Below are 17,773 nucleotides of genomic sequence, written 5' to 3' on the forward strand. Positions count from 1 at the left end.
TACCAGGTACTTTTGGTGAAGGCAAAAATGAAAACAAGATTGGCACAACGTTTGTTTAATGAGACACTAACCTTCCCAATTTCCCATACTGCCTCACTTCACACTACTGGATGACCATCTCTCTGGGCAGAACACTGGAGATTTTCTAAAGAGGTTAAACAGGACAACTAAGAACCAGGCTAACCATACTGAAAACAGTTGACAAAATTAAAGTGTCTCTAAAACTTGCATATTAAAACCCCCAATACTCTTCTCTCCCTTGGCTCACAATACTAGCAATAGAAGAGATTGTTCTTTTGGAAATCTGATTAGCCTAAAAGACCTACAGTTAATGACATCACAAGGTAACCTAGTAAAACTCCTCAGTGAAGCCTACAAGTTAGCAAGTGCCAATTGTGATCACATAACTGCCATTAAGGTTTTGGTGCCTCATTTTTAAAAAATAAACAGATAGCCACAGATCATTGAACATCTGAGAAAAGCTTCAACCTTAGAGACAAAAAGAGAAGTGGAGGGAAAAGGCTGTGCAGCAAGATGGAAACCTCAAAAATAAAAACAAAACCTACCCTCAATAACCTCAGAGGAAAAAAACAAGATATTGTAACCTTGAAACAAGAACATGTGCTTTTATAAATGAAGCCTGCCTGGGTAGCTCATTCGGAAGAGTGTCAGACTCTTGATTTCGGCTCAGGTCACGACCTCAGGGTTGTGAGATCAAGCCCTGCATGGATTCTTTCTCTTCTTCTGCCCCTTCCTCCCCCATGTGCATCCATGCTCTCTCTCTTAAAAAAAAAAAATCAAATAGCCCCTAGAAATTAAAATAATGGAAGGCTGAAAGAAGAACTGGAAGATAAAGCTGAAGAAATTCTCCAAAGAGTTAAGCAAAGAGAATAAGAATAAGAAATGGGAAAGAATATTAGAATCTGTCTAGGAGTCTGAGCTGCTTCTCCCTCTCCTCCCGCTTGTGCTCTCTGTCGCTATCTCTGTCTTGGGGGGCGCCTGGGTGGCACAGTCGTTGGGCGTCTGCCTTGGGCTCAGGTCATGATCCCAGGGTCCTGGGATTGAGCCCCTCATTGGGCTCCCTGCTCTGCGGGAAGCCTGCTTCTCCCTCTCCCACTCCCCCTGCTTGTGTTCCCTCTCTCGCTGTGTCTCTATCAAATAAATAAATAAAATTAAAAAACCCATTTGGTTTGCTGTTATTTTGTTGAGGATTTTTGTGTCTATATTCATAAGGGATATCGGTCTGTAGTAGTCTTGTTTCTTTGTCTTGCTTTGGTATCCGTAATACAGGCCTCAGGGAATATTCTCTCAGTGTTAGGTAGAATTCACCAGTGAAGCCGTTTAGTTTTGGACTTTTTCTTGTTAGATTTTTTGGCTACTGATTGAATCTCTACTTGATGTATGTCTATTGAGATTTTCCTATTCTGAGTCAATTTTGGTAATTTTATGTGTTTGTAAGAATTTGCTCATTTCTTGTAGATTGTCTAATTTGGTGGTGTACAGTTGATCATATTATTATCATAGTATTCTCATATTTTTACCAGCACCAGTTATAATACATCTTAACAACGTCCATTTAGATTGTACTAAACTATTGTTTTCTCAACCTTTTAAAAAATGTTCTTGCCTGAAGTTGTTGCATGCTGACTATTCATAGAGGCTAGTTCTTTAGTTACTTTAAATTTCACTTTGACTCTTAAATAGTAATTGAACATAATCTGTAACATCTTGTTATACATCAGGAGCCAAGGAAAACCACTTGAAACCATTTGCCCTGTTTTGTAATTGCCTGTTGATGTTGTTACCAGTGTCCTCAATTTTTCAATCAACCATGCTTGCTGAAAGGCTAATACAAGTTTATTTTCTCTGAGCAAGTTTCTTCACTTGCTGCAATCAAACAATTTATTTTTAAAGATTTTATTTATTTATTTGAGAGAGAGACACAGCGAGAGAGGGAACGCAAGCAGAGGGAGTGGGAGGGGGAGAAGCATGCTTCCCGCGGAGCAGGGAGCCCGATGTGGGCCTTGATCCCAGGACCCTGGGATCATGACCTGAGTGGAAGGCAGACGCTTAACGACTGAGCCACCCAGGCGCCCCTGCAATCAAACAATTTAAATAATTCACCATTAGAAGATGCTTGGCTAACAAATGAGCGATTCAGAAGCTTTCTTTGGTTGCAACCTCATTTTTATTCTTTTTTTTTTGGTAAAGAAATCCTGCTATGATAAGGTATTCTGGTTTTTTTGTTTTTTCTAAATTTTATTTTCCTGTGAGTTGGGCTGTTGTGATGAATTTACTGCGGTATTGCTGATGTATAGGGTATTATAGCACAACCATAATGTCACTGATGGTAAACATAAAATGCCATTTAATTTGATAGCAAAATAACCCACACTCCAGTCAGTGTGCCCTGGAAGTGTGACTTAGATTGGAAGTCTACTTTTCTCTGTCCTGTTTTGATTTGATAGGTGTGTACTGGTAAATTTAAAATATTGTTGCAGTATGTCAATATGCATTGCATTCAGAATTATGTCCAGCTAAAACTGGGTCACTGCAGTTTGTTAGTGGACCAAGTACCAATGGGAAACAGTTATCTCATAATCACAGCTGCTCAGCTCTACTCTTGTGTGAGAGTAACCATAGATCATACATAAACAAATCGATATGGATGTGTTCCAGTAAAACTTTATTTGTGGACGCCATAATTTGAATTTAACATCATTTTGTGCCATGTAACAGTATTACTTGATTTTTTTTTTCCAACCATTTGAAATTTTTCTTAGCTTGTAGGCTATACAGAAACAGGTAGAGACCAGGTTTGGCCCATGGGCTATAGTTTGCCAACCCTTGCTCTCCGGTGTTTAAGACATTTACAGATTACTGCATGCCTCTGTGTGACCTCCTAGTGGCTCAAGGAACATAGAGCAATTGCAATTAAGTCTTGAGAATGTCAAGTTTCTGAAGGAGCATGAATTTGAGAACCGTAGAGTTGGAAATCTGGAGGTAGAACTATTTATTTTATTTATTTATTTGTTAAAGATTTTATTTATTTATTTGAGAGAGAGAGCACAAGCCAGCGGAGAGGCAGAGGGAGAAGCAGGCTTTCCGCTGAGCAGGGAGACCGATGCGGGGCTTGATCCCAGGACCGTGGGATCATGACCTGAGCCGAAGGCAGACGCTTAACCGACTGAGCCACCCAGGCACCCCTAGACCTAGAACTCTTTATTATAGAGAGGTTGTAGTAGCTGCTCATATCATTTCCAGCACTTGGGCTTTGGTGACGCTGTGGAAGAAGATAAAACATCACTCTCCCAAATTTTGTATTCAGATCTCTGCAGTGCTATAAGACATTTACGACAACTTTAACAAATACATTACTATAGACTTAATAAGCATCAGGGATTTACTAGGTATTAGATATGTAGTAGTCAAAGTTATTCTCAAAATAGAGATCATGTCTCTCTCCTTTTAAAACTCTCTTATGGTTTCTTTTATTGTTAGAATAAAATTCACACATTACCATGATCTTTCTAGGTTTGCTTCTTTTCAGTTCTCCCCCTTCTGTTGTTGGCTCTAGCCACATATTGAGCCTTTCACTTCCTCAAAGAAACCAAGGTCTTAACTGACTGCTTATACCATTCCCTTGTGTTGGAGCTATTGCCTTCTCTACCTAAGCCTGCCCACACTCACCTCATTTTCATTGTTTGCTGGTTCCTATTCATCTTTCGGGTTTTAGCTTTTATGCCACCTTCTCAAAAAGGCGGTAGGCTGTCCCTGTACTCTCTGTAAAGTAGGTTCCTTCTTTAGTCTCTTAAATTTCTACTGTTTAGTAGTAGTACAATGTTTAATTTGTGTTTTTGTCGGTCTCCCCTGAGACTGTATACTTCATGAGGGCAGGGACCATGCATGTCTTATTTACTATTTATATATTTACTTATTTACTATTTATATACGTAGCATCTGGAACAGTTCCTAGAAAATAGTAATGACATTATAAATAGTTGAATAAATGAGCACTTGGTTTCTGGGAGTCACACTTTTTTGGATTTTCTTCCATTTCAGTGACTGTCCCTTCTCTTTCCTCATTTTTCTTTGTCTTCTTGATCCCTAAACTTTGGAATCTCCTATGCCTCACTTGCCTGCTTTCTTCTCCATCTGCACTTACTCCCTTGTCCTCTGTTTTGGTCTTTTTTTTTTTTTTTCCAAATTTTATTTGAGAGCGCATGAGAGGGGGTAGGGTCACAGGGAGAAACAGACTTCCCGCTGAGCAGGGAGCACAATGTGGTGCTTGATCCCAGGATTCCGGGATCATGACCTGAGCTTAACCTACTGAGCCACCCAGGCACCCCTCTCTGTTCTGGTCTTAATAGCCTTAAATATTATCTGTGCATTAATGACTCCCAAATCCATGTGGTAAACCTGAGACTTTATATAAAACTCTCTACTTGATATTTCAACTTGGAGAGCTTATTGGCATCTCACATTTTATATGTCCAAAGTAGAATTTTTGATTTCCTATCTCCCAAATTTCTTTCTTTACTTCAGTAATTAAAAATACTGTTCGTATAATAGTTCAACCCCCAAACCTTGGGGTCATCCTTGACTCTCCTGTGTTTCTCACATCCAGTCCCAAGTTCTGTCAGCTTTACCTTACAAACAAAACAAAAAAACCCACCTCATTTCTTACTGCTCTTTCTACTTTTACAACCTACCACCACCCAGGTCCTATGCTCCATTATTTTGTACCTAGATTATTACAGTAGTCTCTTAAATATATGTCAGGTTATTATATATCAGATTATGACACTCGTTTGCTTACAATCCTCCAGTGGTTTCTCATCTCATAATAAAAATCAGTTGTTCTAATGGTCTGTGAAGCCTTAGTTTACTAGCCACTGTCCTTTTACCCCCAGCCCTTACTCTACCCATACCTCACTCAGTTCTTTTCCCATTGGCCTTCTTGCTTTTTCTCATAAAATCCAAAAATTCTATGTCTTTAGGACTTTGCACTCACTATTTCCTCTACCTGCAGTGTTTCCCCCATAGATTTCTGTATAGTTCAGTTCCTCTTATCCTTTTGGTATCTCCTCAGATATTGGAGAAAATCCTTTCCTTCCTTTGCTCCTTCTTTCACTTCTGTTCCCCTTCCCCTATTTTATTTTTCCTTACAGCAAGTATTACTACCTGAAGTGTTACTGGTGTTAACCTTAAAGATAACTGTCAGTTTATTTTACCAGCTAAAATGGGTTTATTTGGAATAGCAGAAAATTGTGATTTGAGACAAGCAAGCTATAGCAAAACCCCATAGGCAAATCTGAGAACAAAAGAATAGAAAGCTCTTTTATGGAGGAAAGTAGGAGGAGTTGGACTGTTTTAATCAAAAAGCCCATTGGCGTTACTTGGAGCTCAAAGTATAGTGGCTTTTCTTTGGCTAAGTTGTGACAGTCTCTCATTGGCTGGGCTGTTGCCTGGGGGAGGAGAAAAACTTTTCTTCCTCTTTCTTGGGGTGGTAAACTGGTGTTCACGTGCAGTGTTCATCTCTTCCTGTTCGGGCTGCAATTGAGGGAGACTTGGAGGGTGTGAGAGCTCCCCCTGCTGGCCTCCAGGCTCCATTTTAATGACGTTTTCGCTCTGTGAGGATGGGGCTTTGTTTTGTTTACTCTTGTGTTTTCAGTGTCTAGAACATGCCTGTTACATAGCAGCTACTCAAAAAATACTTTTTAGGGTGGCTCAGTCGTTAAGCGTCTGCCTTCAGCTCGGGTCATGATCCCAGGGTCCTGGGATCGAGCCCCACATCGGGCTCCCTGCTCGGGGGGAGGCCTGCTTCTCCCTCTCCCACCCCCTCTGCTTGTGTTCCCTCTCTCGCTGTGTCTGTCTCTGTCAAATAAATAAAAATAAAATATTTTAAAAAATATATATTTTTTAGGGATGCCGGGGTGGCTCGATTGGTTAAGCGTTTATCTTCGGCTCAGGTCACGATTACAGGGTCTAGGGATCAAGTCCACATTCTGGCTCCTTGTTCGGCAGGGAGCCTGCTTCTCTCTCTGCCTTCCGTCCCCCCTGCTTGTGCTCGTGTTTTCTCTCTCTCTCTTTGACAAAATAAATAAAAGCTTTTTTTTTTAAGATTTTATTTATTTATTTGACACAGAGGGAGACAGCTAGAGAGGGAATACAAGCAGGGGGAGTGGGAGAGGGAGAAGCAGGCTCCCGCTGAGCAGGGAGCCGGATGCCGGGCCTGATCCCAGGACCCTGGCGTCAATGACCTGAGCCAAAGGCAGATGCTTAACGATTGAGCCACCCAGGAGCCCCAGTAAATAAAATCTTTAAAAAAATTTGTTGAATGATCACGTTGCTTCTGGTTTAGGACAAAATACACATATATGGTTGAAGGTGAACAGCACAAAGTTAGCACCCCAAAAGTGGCAAAATAGAAATATAGAAATAAATTGATTTATCAGTGACCTTGTTGAACTGATGAAACAACCAGTTCTGGAACTGCCTTACCTTTGGACCTCTTGTTATGTTGGAAAATACCCTCCCTCCCTTCAGCTACTTTCAAATGGATTTTCTGTTTTTTGCAGCCTAGAAACATTGTATTTCATACAGAACCATTTTTACTCTAATTACATGAAAATTAAAAAAAAAATAACATCCTGGTTGGAGAAACTAAAGTAAAACTGATATTCATGTCCTTCCCATGTTGCATATTAAAACAAGTCTTTTGAAACAAATGTCTCTTCATAGTAGAAGTGCTAAGAATGGGTACCCTGTGATTTAGTAACTCCATCTTTAGGTATTTATTCTTGGAGAGGGATTCAAAAGAGAAAAAGCTGTATGTATAGAGCTGTTCAAAGCTGTATTATTTATCAAAGTAACAGGAAATAGCTATGATCATTGACTCTTGACCTTTTAAGACATGGCCTTGAAAATTGCTTAGGAACTTTTTATAAGCCTGAGTTAAATACAAAAAACATTGAAAGACAAGTTGTATGTTATACAGGCAAAACAAAGCTAGGCTATTAGAAGTCAGTATAGTGGTTACTCTTGGTGGAGACCTAATGACTTTGGAAGCTAGCTAAAGTGGGGGCTTTTGGGATTTTTTTTTTTTTTTTAAGGATACTGTTAACAGGGGCACCTGAGTGGCTCAGTCAGTTAAGTGTCTGTCTTCGGGGGTGCCCGGGTGGCTCAGATGGTTAAGCCTCTGCCTTTGGCTCAGGTCATGATCTCCAGGTCCTGGGATCAAGCCCCACATTGGGCTCCCAGCTCAGCAGGGAGCCTGCTTCTCCCTCTCCCTCTGCCTCTCCCCCTGCTTGTGTTCTCTCTCTCTCGCTCTCAAATGAATAAATAAAATCTTTTTTTAAAAAAAGTGTCTGTCTTTGGCTCAGGTCATGATCGGGGTCCTGCCATGTTGGGCTCCCTGCTCAGTGGGGAGTCTGCTGCTTCCTCTCCCTCCTGCCCCTGCTAGGGCTGTCTCTTTCTCAAATAAATAAAACCTTAAAAAAAAAAAAAAGATACCATTACAAGGTATGTCTCTTTGTGACAGTTTATCAAGCTCTACATGATGTCTGCACTTTTATGATGTATCTTGTACTTCAATGAAAGATTAGGAAAAAACCTCCAAAATACTGTGATCCACAGCTATATAAAAAATACACCCATGTAGACAAAGATATATATGAAAATGTTAAATATTAGTTAAGTGTTAGGTGATAGCATTTGTTTATGATTTCCTTAGATAAGAAACATGTTTTTAATTTCTAAAAAAGTTTTAATTGTGATAAAATATAGATAATATGTGTTCTTTTTTTGATAATATGTGTTCTATATATATTTTCATAACTGCTTTATTAGGATGTAATTCACATACCATACAATTCACCCATTTAAAGCATACCATTCATTGTTTTTAGTATATTTACAGAGTTAGGGTAACCATTACCACAGTCAATATTAGAACATTTTTATCACTCCAGGGGTGCCTCGGTGACTCAGTTAGTTAAGCGTCTGCCTTCGGCTCATCATGATCCCAGGGTTCTGGGATCAAGCCCCGAGCAGAGAGCCTACTTCTCCCTCTCCCTCTGCTGCTCCCCCTGCTTGTGCTCTCGTTCTCTCTCTCTGTCAAGTAAATAAATAAAATCTTAAAAAAAAATTTGGGGGGGAGGGAGTGGGGGGGATGGGTTAGCCTGGTGGTGGGTATTAAGGAGGGCACATTCTGTGTGGAGCACTGGGTGTTATGCACAAACAATGAATCATGGAACACTACATCAAAAACTAATGATGTAATGTATGGTGATTAACATAACAATAAAAATGGGGAAAAATTTCATCACTCCAGAAAGAAACCCAATACCCATTAGAAGTGACTCACTGTTTTCCCCAAACCTCTTATTTTTGTTGTTCAATTAATTTTTATTTGAGTATATAAAATGTTACACACAATGTTAAATTAGTTTCAGGTGTACAGCATAATGATTCATTATCTCTATACATTATGCTATGCTTACCACAAGTTTATTTTTAAAAGTTTTTTCCCAGCTTTTGTCACTGTCAAATAGCAGTTTTCTTCTTTGGAGCTCTGACCTTCCTACTTATCTTGATTCAGTAAGTGGAGTGAGAGTGTGGAGTGAGTGGTGTACTTAAAAAGGTGTTACAGTTTATTAAGAAATACTACAGAGTTAAAAAATAATAATAAAGTATAATATAACATACCAATGTTAAATTTTAAAAAGGGAAAGACAAGGTAATTAACATGTAGTGAGTTCTTGCTAAATATTAATTGTTCTATTAGGTTGCTTGTTTTAAAATGGTCGTGTGTGTTTCACTTGATATCCTGCTCACCTCCTGACAGTTTTATAGAAAAAAACTGCTTCAGAAAACTGAGGTTCCCCAAGCTAGTTAAATAACTTGTCCAAGTTTGTACAGCTATGGAATGGCAGAGCCAGGGTTTAATTAAACATAGGGTTTTATTTTTGTTTGTTTTAATACATGTAAAAACTCTTTACTGAATGTGGTCACTAACCATAGATCATCTTTAAAGTTCCAAAATCTAGAATTTATGGAGATAGTTAAATTATGGGATACTGGTTAATGATAGCAGCACTAGGATTCTAAAAGATAATGTTATTTTCCAGGGGTACTAATGTAATGAAATAATGTGATCTCCTTGAGTACTTTTGAGAAGAGGCTAAAGGTTTGTGCTTCTCTCTGTTCTATCTGTGAACAGTTTTGTTTTTGGTTTCCCAATGATCTCTTCGGAAAAAGTGAAGGTGTTAAAGCACGTTGTGCTAGAGCTTCAAACTTCTGTCTCTCTGAAAAGGGTAATAATCACTCCATTCTAAAAGTAAAGTTGCAAAATACCCTTATTGCTGCAAATACTCTCAGTAGGTAATCTGGCAGGACTTGTTTAGTGTTAAATATTCCATCTAGCAAGGGTTGCATTTTAAAAGCTATGCCCTTATGAGGTTTACTTTAACAATCAATCATAGGTTAAAAGCTCTAATGAGTTATTTTCTAGTTGAGGTAAAGGATCCAGTGGGATCATGTGGCTCTTGTAAACTGGTCTGCTATGTCCAAAGATAGAAATTCTTGATGGTATGTTGTTGAAAGAGAAAGCTACTATTGTTAATCATAAAAATTTCTTGGGGGCACCTGGGTAGCTCAGTCGGTTAAGCATCTGATTTTGGCTTAGGTCATGATTTTAGGATCCTGGGATTGCGCCCTGCAGGCTGAGTGCTCAGTGGGGAATCTGCTTGAGATTCTCCCTCTCCCTCTGCCCCTCCCCCATTCATGCAGGCATATGTGCACGCTCTGTCTCTCAAAAAAAAATTCTTTAGTGGAAAGTTCTGGCACTACTACACGAAAATTGAGGTTGTGGAGAGGTTAAATGATACTACTGAGAGCTCACAGATAATGGCAAAGGCAAACTAGAATCTAAGTCTCCTAAGTTGAGTCTGTAATCCTTCTCATTAATAAACTTAGTGTGGAGGTGCCTGGGTGGCTCAGTTGGTTAAGCAACTGCCTTCAGCTCAGGTCATGATCCCGGGCTCCTGGGATCGAGCCCCGCGTCGGGCTCCCTGCTCAGCCAGAAGCCTGCTTCTCCCTCTCCCACTCTCCCTGCTTGTGTTCCCTCTCACGCACTCTCTCTCTCTCTCTCTGTCAATTAAATAAATAAAATCTTAAAAATAAATAAATAAAATAAACTTAGTATGTAGGGTGCCTGGGTGGCTCAGTTGGTTAAGCGACTGCCTTTGGCTCAAGTCATGATCCTGGAGTCTCAGGATCAAGTCCCGCATCGGGCTCAGCAGGGAGTCTGCTTCTCCCTCTGACCCTCCCCCCTCTCATGCTCTATCTCATTCTCTCTCTCAAATAAATAAATAAAATATTTTTTAAAAAATTAAAAAAAATAAACACTGTGTATGCTTATGAACTAAAAACATTTCAAAGACTGTTCTATTCTGTATTCCATTTTAACTTGCAGACCCCAGATGAGGCTGAATTTATAGAATTGTATCATTTTATAGTTCTATGAATGTTTTTTAGAATTACGGATATGATTATTTCTTTTTTTTTTAAGATTTTATTTATATATTAGAGAGAGACAGCGAGAGACGGAACACAAGCAGGGGGAGTGGGAGAGGGAGAAGCAGGCCTCCCGCTGAGCAGGGAGCCCGATGCGGGGCTCGATCCCAGGACCCTGGGATCATGACCTGAGCCGAAGGCAGACGCTTAACAACTGAGCACCCAGGTGCCCCTGATTATTTCTTTTATAGAAGCATTTATTTTCAGATGTTTTGTGATTTTCATTTTAGAAAATGTGGAAATAAGGGAAAAATTACACATATAATTACAAATACAAATATGTAATAACATGTATCTGCAGAAATAACCAGATATATTTTTTAAAAAATACATGTTGGGGTGCCTGGCTGGCTCATTCAGTAGAACATGCAACTCTTGATCTCAGGGTTGTGAGTTGAAGCCCCATGTTGGGTGTAGAGATTACGTTAAAAATTTAAAAAAGAAAAAAACCCCACATTGTTGGTGTTGGCAGAGAAGGGATTTGAATATAAACAAAACACACACCACTCTTCAGTGGAGCTAATGATACACATTTTGTGTCCACTTTTTTCTCTCAAGATTATTATTTACTTTCTCATCTAGTAATTTATACATCTAAATTTTCTAATTTCTTGTTTTGTTGATTTTTTTTCTTTTTTTTTCTTTCCCCCCATAGATCTTGAACCAGATGATTGTGCATCCATTTACATCTTTAATGTAGATCCACCTCCATCTACTTTAAACTCACCACTTTGCTTACCACATCATGGATTACCGTCTCACTCTTCTGTTTTGTCACCATCGTTTCAGCTCCAAGGTCACAAAAACTATGAAGGAACTTGTGAGATTCCTGAATCTAAATACAGCCCATTAGGTGGTCCCAAACCTTTTGAGTGCCCAAGTATTCAAATTACATCCATCTCTCCTAACTGTCATCAAGAAATAGATGCTCATGAAGATGACCTACACATAAATGACCCAGAAAGGGAGTATTTGGAAAGGCCTTCTAGAGATCATCTCTATCTTCCTCTTGAGCCATCCTACCGGGAGTCTTCCCTTAGTCCTAGTCCTGCCAGCAGTATATCTTCTAGAAGCTGGTTCTCAGATGCATCTTCTTGTGAATCTCTTTCACACATTTATGATGATGTGGATTCGGAGTTGAATGAAGCTGCTGCCCGATTTACTCTCGGATCCCCTCTGACTTCTCCTGGTGGCTCACCAGGAGGCTGCCCTGGGGAAGAGTCCTGGCATCAACAATATGGACTTGGACACTCCTTGTCACCCAGGCAATCTCCTTGTCACTCTCCTAGATCTAGTGTCACTGATGAGAATTGGCTGAGCCCCAGGCCAGCCTCAGGGCCCTCATCAAGGCCTACTTCCCCCTGTGGGAAACGCCGGCACTCCAGTGCTGAGGTTTGTTATGCTGGGTCCCTTTCACCCCATCACTCACCTGTTCCTTCTCCTGGTCACTCCCCCAGGGGAAGTGTAACAGAAGATACCTGGCTTAATGCTTCTGTCCAGGGGGGATCAGGCCTTGGCCCTGCACTTTTTCCATTTCAGTACTGTGTAGAGACTGATATCCCTCTGAAAACAAGGAAGACTTCTGAAGATCAAGCTACTGTACTACCAGGAAAATTAGAGCTCTGTTCAGATGACCAAGGGAATTTATCACCATCCCGGGAGACTTCGATAGATGATGGCCTTGGATCTCAGTATCCTTTAAAGAAAGATTCATCTGGTGACCAGTTTCTTTCAGTTCCTTCACCTTTTACCTGGAGCAAACCAAAGCCTGGCCACACCCCAATATTTCGGTGAGTTGATGGAAATGGCTGCTGGTCATTGTTCATGCTTATGGGTTATTGGCAGTGTGCGACTACGTTGTCTATATGGAATGGTTTGACCATTCCCCGCCCCCTTCTTCAGTGTCTTTTGGACAAATCAATTAAAGTCTGCATGTATGTTCCATTGAGTCTTAAGAGGGCCTTTATAGAGGCTGGACTTAGCATTTTAAAAGCATATAGATAATGAATTGTAAATAATAGTAAATTACATTTAAGAATCCCTAGAAAGAATTTTCTTATCTAAAAAAGCTTCTTGTAAAGGGTTTGATTATAGTATGAGTTAAATTACTAATAAAACTAATTGCAAATAGGCTTTTTATATTTTTAAGAGCTTATTGTACAAATGAAGTTTGTATATAGTGTAGAGGAATTTTAACATTTTATGTATTCAAATTTGTCTTTTGCCGTATGGCTTTTGGATTTTGTGTTATATTTGAAAGCCTTACCCCAGTCTAAAATAATTAAAAATAAACAAAAATCTAACTTGTACATTTCTAAGAAAATTTTTATTTACCTATTAGTTTTATAATATATGTATATAACATAGTGTTTGTATTTATACATATATATTTGAATCTTGAGTCTAGCTAAGGACTGGAGTAAAGTGTAACAACTTTATTTTCCAAATGACTGATCAGTTACCACAATCCTATTTTATAGAATCAATTTAGTCTATAATTGATTAGAAAAGACAACTTTTATCGTCTACATGGGTTTGTTTACTTTTTTTTTCAATGTTTTTTCATTGGTATGGATGTTTATTTCTGGATCCAGATCTTTAGAAAAATAAAATGTGGAATTACAGTATTGAAGACACCTTTAAGCCTATCATGCACACTCCTGAAAATTATCTTAATCTTTTTAGGGGTTTACTTATGTCTGTGGAACAGTGTGGAAACCATCTGAGAGTTGAAATTGAATTGTTTCAGACTAGTAAAAGTTAATACCTTTGTGTTTCACAGTAGTTAGTAAAGCTGGGCTGGGGACATTCAAAGAAATGAATGATAGGAATAATAGCATTTCAGAGGTGGAAGAGACCTTAAAAGTCCTATTTCATCAGTCACTAAGAAGATATTTTTAACATTAATCATTGTAGCTTTGGTCCTTTAATGTTTGACCTATAGATGTATAAGTTATTTCTTTTTAAATCCCACATTTTCAGTGTTAATGTCTGAATGAATCTGTATCCCTATCCCTTTAATCTGTTTAAATTATCTTATTGATCAACTGACATTTTCTCTAAAATTGACAGAGTGCTTCAGTGATAGGCCTTATATTTTTTTCAGCCAGGTGTATAGTGAAATTAAATTTGTTCCTCAAATTGCAGTATACTGTGGACTATAAGCAGTATTTCAGTGAGACAGGGAAAAGAGCAATAGGGAGAAAGTGGGGAAGCAGCATGTACAGCAGACTAACTTCTGTAGCTACACATCATGAAGGAGGTCTATGTACTGAGATACAGGGATGTTTGGATCCTTAGACATTGATACACATACACACAGATGGACATCTTTGCTTAAAAAAATTAAAATTATTGTTTTGTTTTTATAATTATGTACACATAATTGAGAATCAGTTATAGTTTTACAGAATATTAGAACTTGTCCTTTAAAAAAAAAATCCAGGAAACCAAGAAGTAAATGAAATTGATTTTATTCTTCAGGTTAAAGAATTATTTCTTAAGTACCCATCATATCCAGTGTTATAACTTATTAAGTGAAGTTTTGCAGTACTCTGCTTCAAGAGATCACAGGAAGAAAGAAATGTTGATGGCTAGCAAAGTGATTTGAATCATTGCTTGTCAATAATAGCATGGTGAAATGCATTTTTTGTGTGTTTTGTTTATAGCACATCTTCATTACCTCCACTAGACTGGCCTTTACCAACTCATTTTGGACAGTGTGAACTGAAAATAGAAGTGCAACCTAAAACTCATCATCGAGCCCATTATGAAACTGAAGGTAGTCGAGGAGCAGTAAAAGCATCTACTGGGGGACATCCTGTTGTAAAGGTATGAGTTGGGGCTTCTTTTGGAGATACCATATATCTGTTGATGATAAAGTCTGCACATTTAGGTACTACTGAGCCCAAAGGGAGAAAACTCAAAGCTTCAAAGCCTCTGTTGAGGTTTTGTGTTCTTGTTGATAATGGCAGCACTTCTGCATTGAGGTTTTTTGTTTTTTTGTTTTGTTTTATTTTCTATACTGAAAAATAGTCTTTTGATTGTGGACTGACTCTCTAGCTGGGGAACTCTGGGGAAAGATTATAGTGATCAAACAGTTGTTTTTCTCATTAAAACACAAGGGGCGCCTGAGTGGCTCAGTCGTTAAGCCTTCAGCTGAGGTTATGATCCCGGGGTCCTGGGATTGAGCCCCACATTGGGCTCCCTGCTGAGCGGGAGGCCTGCTTCTCCCTCTCCCACTACCCATGCTTGTGTTCCCTCTCTTGCTGTGTCTCTCTCTGTCAAATAAATAAATCTTTAAAAAAACAAAAAACAAAACCACAACTGTATTATGCTTTTAAATATAATACATGCTCATTTAAAATCCAAATAATACCAAAAAAGTAGAATAAAGCAGTAAATTACCCCAAATCTAAGCCCCTCAGAAAGGGGCACATGGGTGGCTGAGTCGGTGAAGCGTCTGTCTTCGGCTTAGGTCATGATCCCGGGGTCCTGGGATCGAGTCCCACATTGGGCTCCCTGCTCAGCAGGGAGGCTGCTTCCCCCCTCCCTCTGCCTGCCACTCCCCCTGCTTGTGCTCTCTCTCTCTCTCTCTCTGTCAAATAAATAAAATCTTAAAAAAAAAATAAACCCCTCAGAAATAAGTAGTTGTTAGTATTTGCTTAACATTTCAGATAATTCTCTGTATATTTAGTGAATGACTGAATGGATGGCTAGAAAATAGAATGAATTTTTTAAGGTTAAGATTATACTGAACATCTTTGTGATTAAAATTTTTATTTTTATCTGAATTTATTAGAAGAAAATAAAACTAACCTGAAATCATAAAAATTATATAATAGTTGAGTGTGTGAAATATATTTAATATGTAAGTTTTGAATCAATAGTTGAATATTAACTTTAATTTTATTTGAATGAAACATTTTAAAAATGAAATAGAAGTAAAACTAAGAACTACTGAATCTTAGATAGTGTTCTTCATGCTCAGAGGTCCTAAAAAGATCTAAGGTCAAAGATACTAAATAGGGGCGCCTGGCTGGCTCAGTCGTTAAGCGTTTGCCTTCGGCTCAGGTCATGATCCCAGAGTCCTGGGATCGAGCCCCACATTGGGCTCCCTGCTCCGCGGGAGGCCTGCTTCTCCCTCCCCCACTCCCCCTGCTTGTGTTCCCTCTCTCACTGTGTCTCTCTCTGTCAAATAAATAAAATCTTAAAAAATGTATATATATATATACTAAATAAATTATTGAGAAACTGAATCATCATTTAATGGTTTGAATTGACTCCCTGCTTGAAAGATGAGGTGATTGTCTGTCTTAAACTTCTGCTCTACCCTCTACCTCCTGAATTTTGTTGCTTATATTATTTTTCCCTGCTGATGTACAGCCATCTTCCCACTCCTATGCCCTGCCATCTCCCATTGTTTGGCTTTAGTCCTATATCTAGTTGGATCCAATAATTGCTACTGATTTTTACTTATTTCACTGTTAAGTGTTTTTGTTTGTTTAAGGAGGGCTTTAGATTCTATATTTCTTGGGTTCTTTCATGTTGGAGAATGTTTGTTGCCTTAAATACTCAAACATCAGAATGGCTGTATATAATAATATTGAGTCACCCATTTTCTTTGTTAGAACTTGTCTTAATAGCATTGTGTGTTGTGGAGAAATTAATTATATCTGAAATGTATTTGAACAAATACAGTTTATGAACTATCACTTCCTATATCTAAACAGTATTTCATAGTTCTTGACAAACAGCTTTACATTTTGGGGGGGATTTAAAATGACTTATATTAGGAAATGTCAGTTATAGAAAGAAATCAGGGGGAGCCTGGGTGTCTCAGTTGGTTGAGCATCTGACTCTTGGTTTCAGCTTGGCTTGTGATCTTGGGGTCATGATATTGAGCCCTGTGTTGGGCTCCATGCTTGTCAGGGAGTCTGCTTGGGATTCTCTCCCTCTCCCCCTCCTCCCATGTGCACGTGCATCCATGCTCTCTTTCTCTCAAATACATAAATAAATGTTTAAAAAAAAGAAAGAAATCAGATTTGTGGTTAACAGTGACAAAACTGGTTGAAGGTGGTCAGAAAGTACAGACTTCCAGTTATAAGTAAGTACTGAGAATGTAGTGTACAACATAATGACTACAGTTAACATTGCTATATGGTATATTGGAAAGTTGCTAAGAGTAGATCCTAAAGTTCTTATCACAAGGAAAACAACCTTTTTGTTCTCTCTCTCTCTCTGTTTCTGTTTACTATATCAGGTGATGGATGTTAGCTAAATTTATCTGGTAATCAATTCACAGTTTATGTAAGTCAAGTCATTATGTTGTGTATCTTAAATTTATTCAGTCCTTTATGTCAGTTGTCATAGGAATTCTGCCATTTGTTGTTAGAGTCCTATTTTGCTCTTAAAAGAGAGCTTATTTCACTTAGATTAAGGAAGACGATTCTTTGCTTCATTTCCTGTATCTTTGACTTTTCTTACCAAGAAAGAAATTATTTACAAGTGCTTAAATGAACAAAATAAAGAACTGGTTCTCTCTCTCTGGGGTGCCTGGGTGGCTCAGTGGGCTAAGCATCCAACTTCTGATTTCGGCTCAAGTCATGATTCAGGGTGGTGGGATTGAGCCCTGCGTCTGGCTCAAATCTCTCTCTCTCTTTATCTCTATTTTTAACTAATTTACAGCAAAGTAAATCATAATTGTAAGTAGCCAGCTCCGAAAAAAGTCAAGGAAAAACTTTCCCTCAAGAATAAAAGATACTGGGCGCCTGGGTGGCTCAGTTGGTTAAGCAACTGCCTTCGGCTCAGGGCACGATCCTGGAGTCCCAGGATTGAGTCCCACATCGGGCTCCCTGCTCAGCAGGGAGTCTGCTTCTCCCTCTGACCCTCTTCCCTCTCATGCTCTCTGTCTCTCATTCTCTCTCTCTCAAATAAATAAATAAAATCTTTAAAAAAAAAAAAAAGAAAAGATGCTACATTCTGCTCCAGGGCCTTTGGCAGAGGCAGAAAAGGTCAAGAGTGCTTACCATCTTCCAGAGCTCTGTGCTGTGCTAGGGGAACAAGCACAGCTCATGAAAATCTGATACATACTGGAGTAATGGGAGTGGGCCATAATACATACATGATATTGTTCACTCTCTTGAGCCAGACTCAATAAGGCCTACCTTTAACTAATTCTGTACCTGTTTCCCCC

The 17,773-nt window shown here is 38.9% G+C and overlaps 1 protein-coding gene across 4 annotated transcripts in view; it reads left to right on the forward strand.

Moving 5' to 3' along the window:
• The window catches only part of NFATC3 (nuclear factor of activated T cells 3), a 126,271-nt gene that overhangs the window by 31,770 nt on the left and 76,728 nt on the right, over nucleotides 1-17,773 (forward strand). For all 4 annotated transcript variants that reach the window (XR_003607209.2, XM_028090636.2, XM_028090629.2 and 1 more), the window contains exons 2-3: nucleotides 11,234-12,368; nucleotides 14,247-14,409. Coding sequence is in view for 3 of the 4 variants with exons in the window: in XM_028090636.2 (XP_027946437.1) it covers nucleotides 11,234-12,368; nucleotides 14,247-14,409 (1,298 nt within the window). In the remaining variant the exon portion in view is untranslated. The remainder of the gene's footprint in view (nucleotides 1-11,233; nucleotides 12,369-14,246; nucleotides 14,410-17,773) is intronic.

Source organism: Eumetopias jubatus, unplaced genomic scaffold (genome assembly GCF_037043125.1).
Source record: "Eumetopias jubatus isolate StellerSeaLion01/CBP00866 unplaced genomic scaffold, mEumJub1_p1.0 scaffold_10, whole genome shotgun sequence".
NCBI lineage: Eukaryota > Metazoa > Chordata > Mammalia > Carnivora > Otariidae > Eumetopias > Eumetopias jubatus.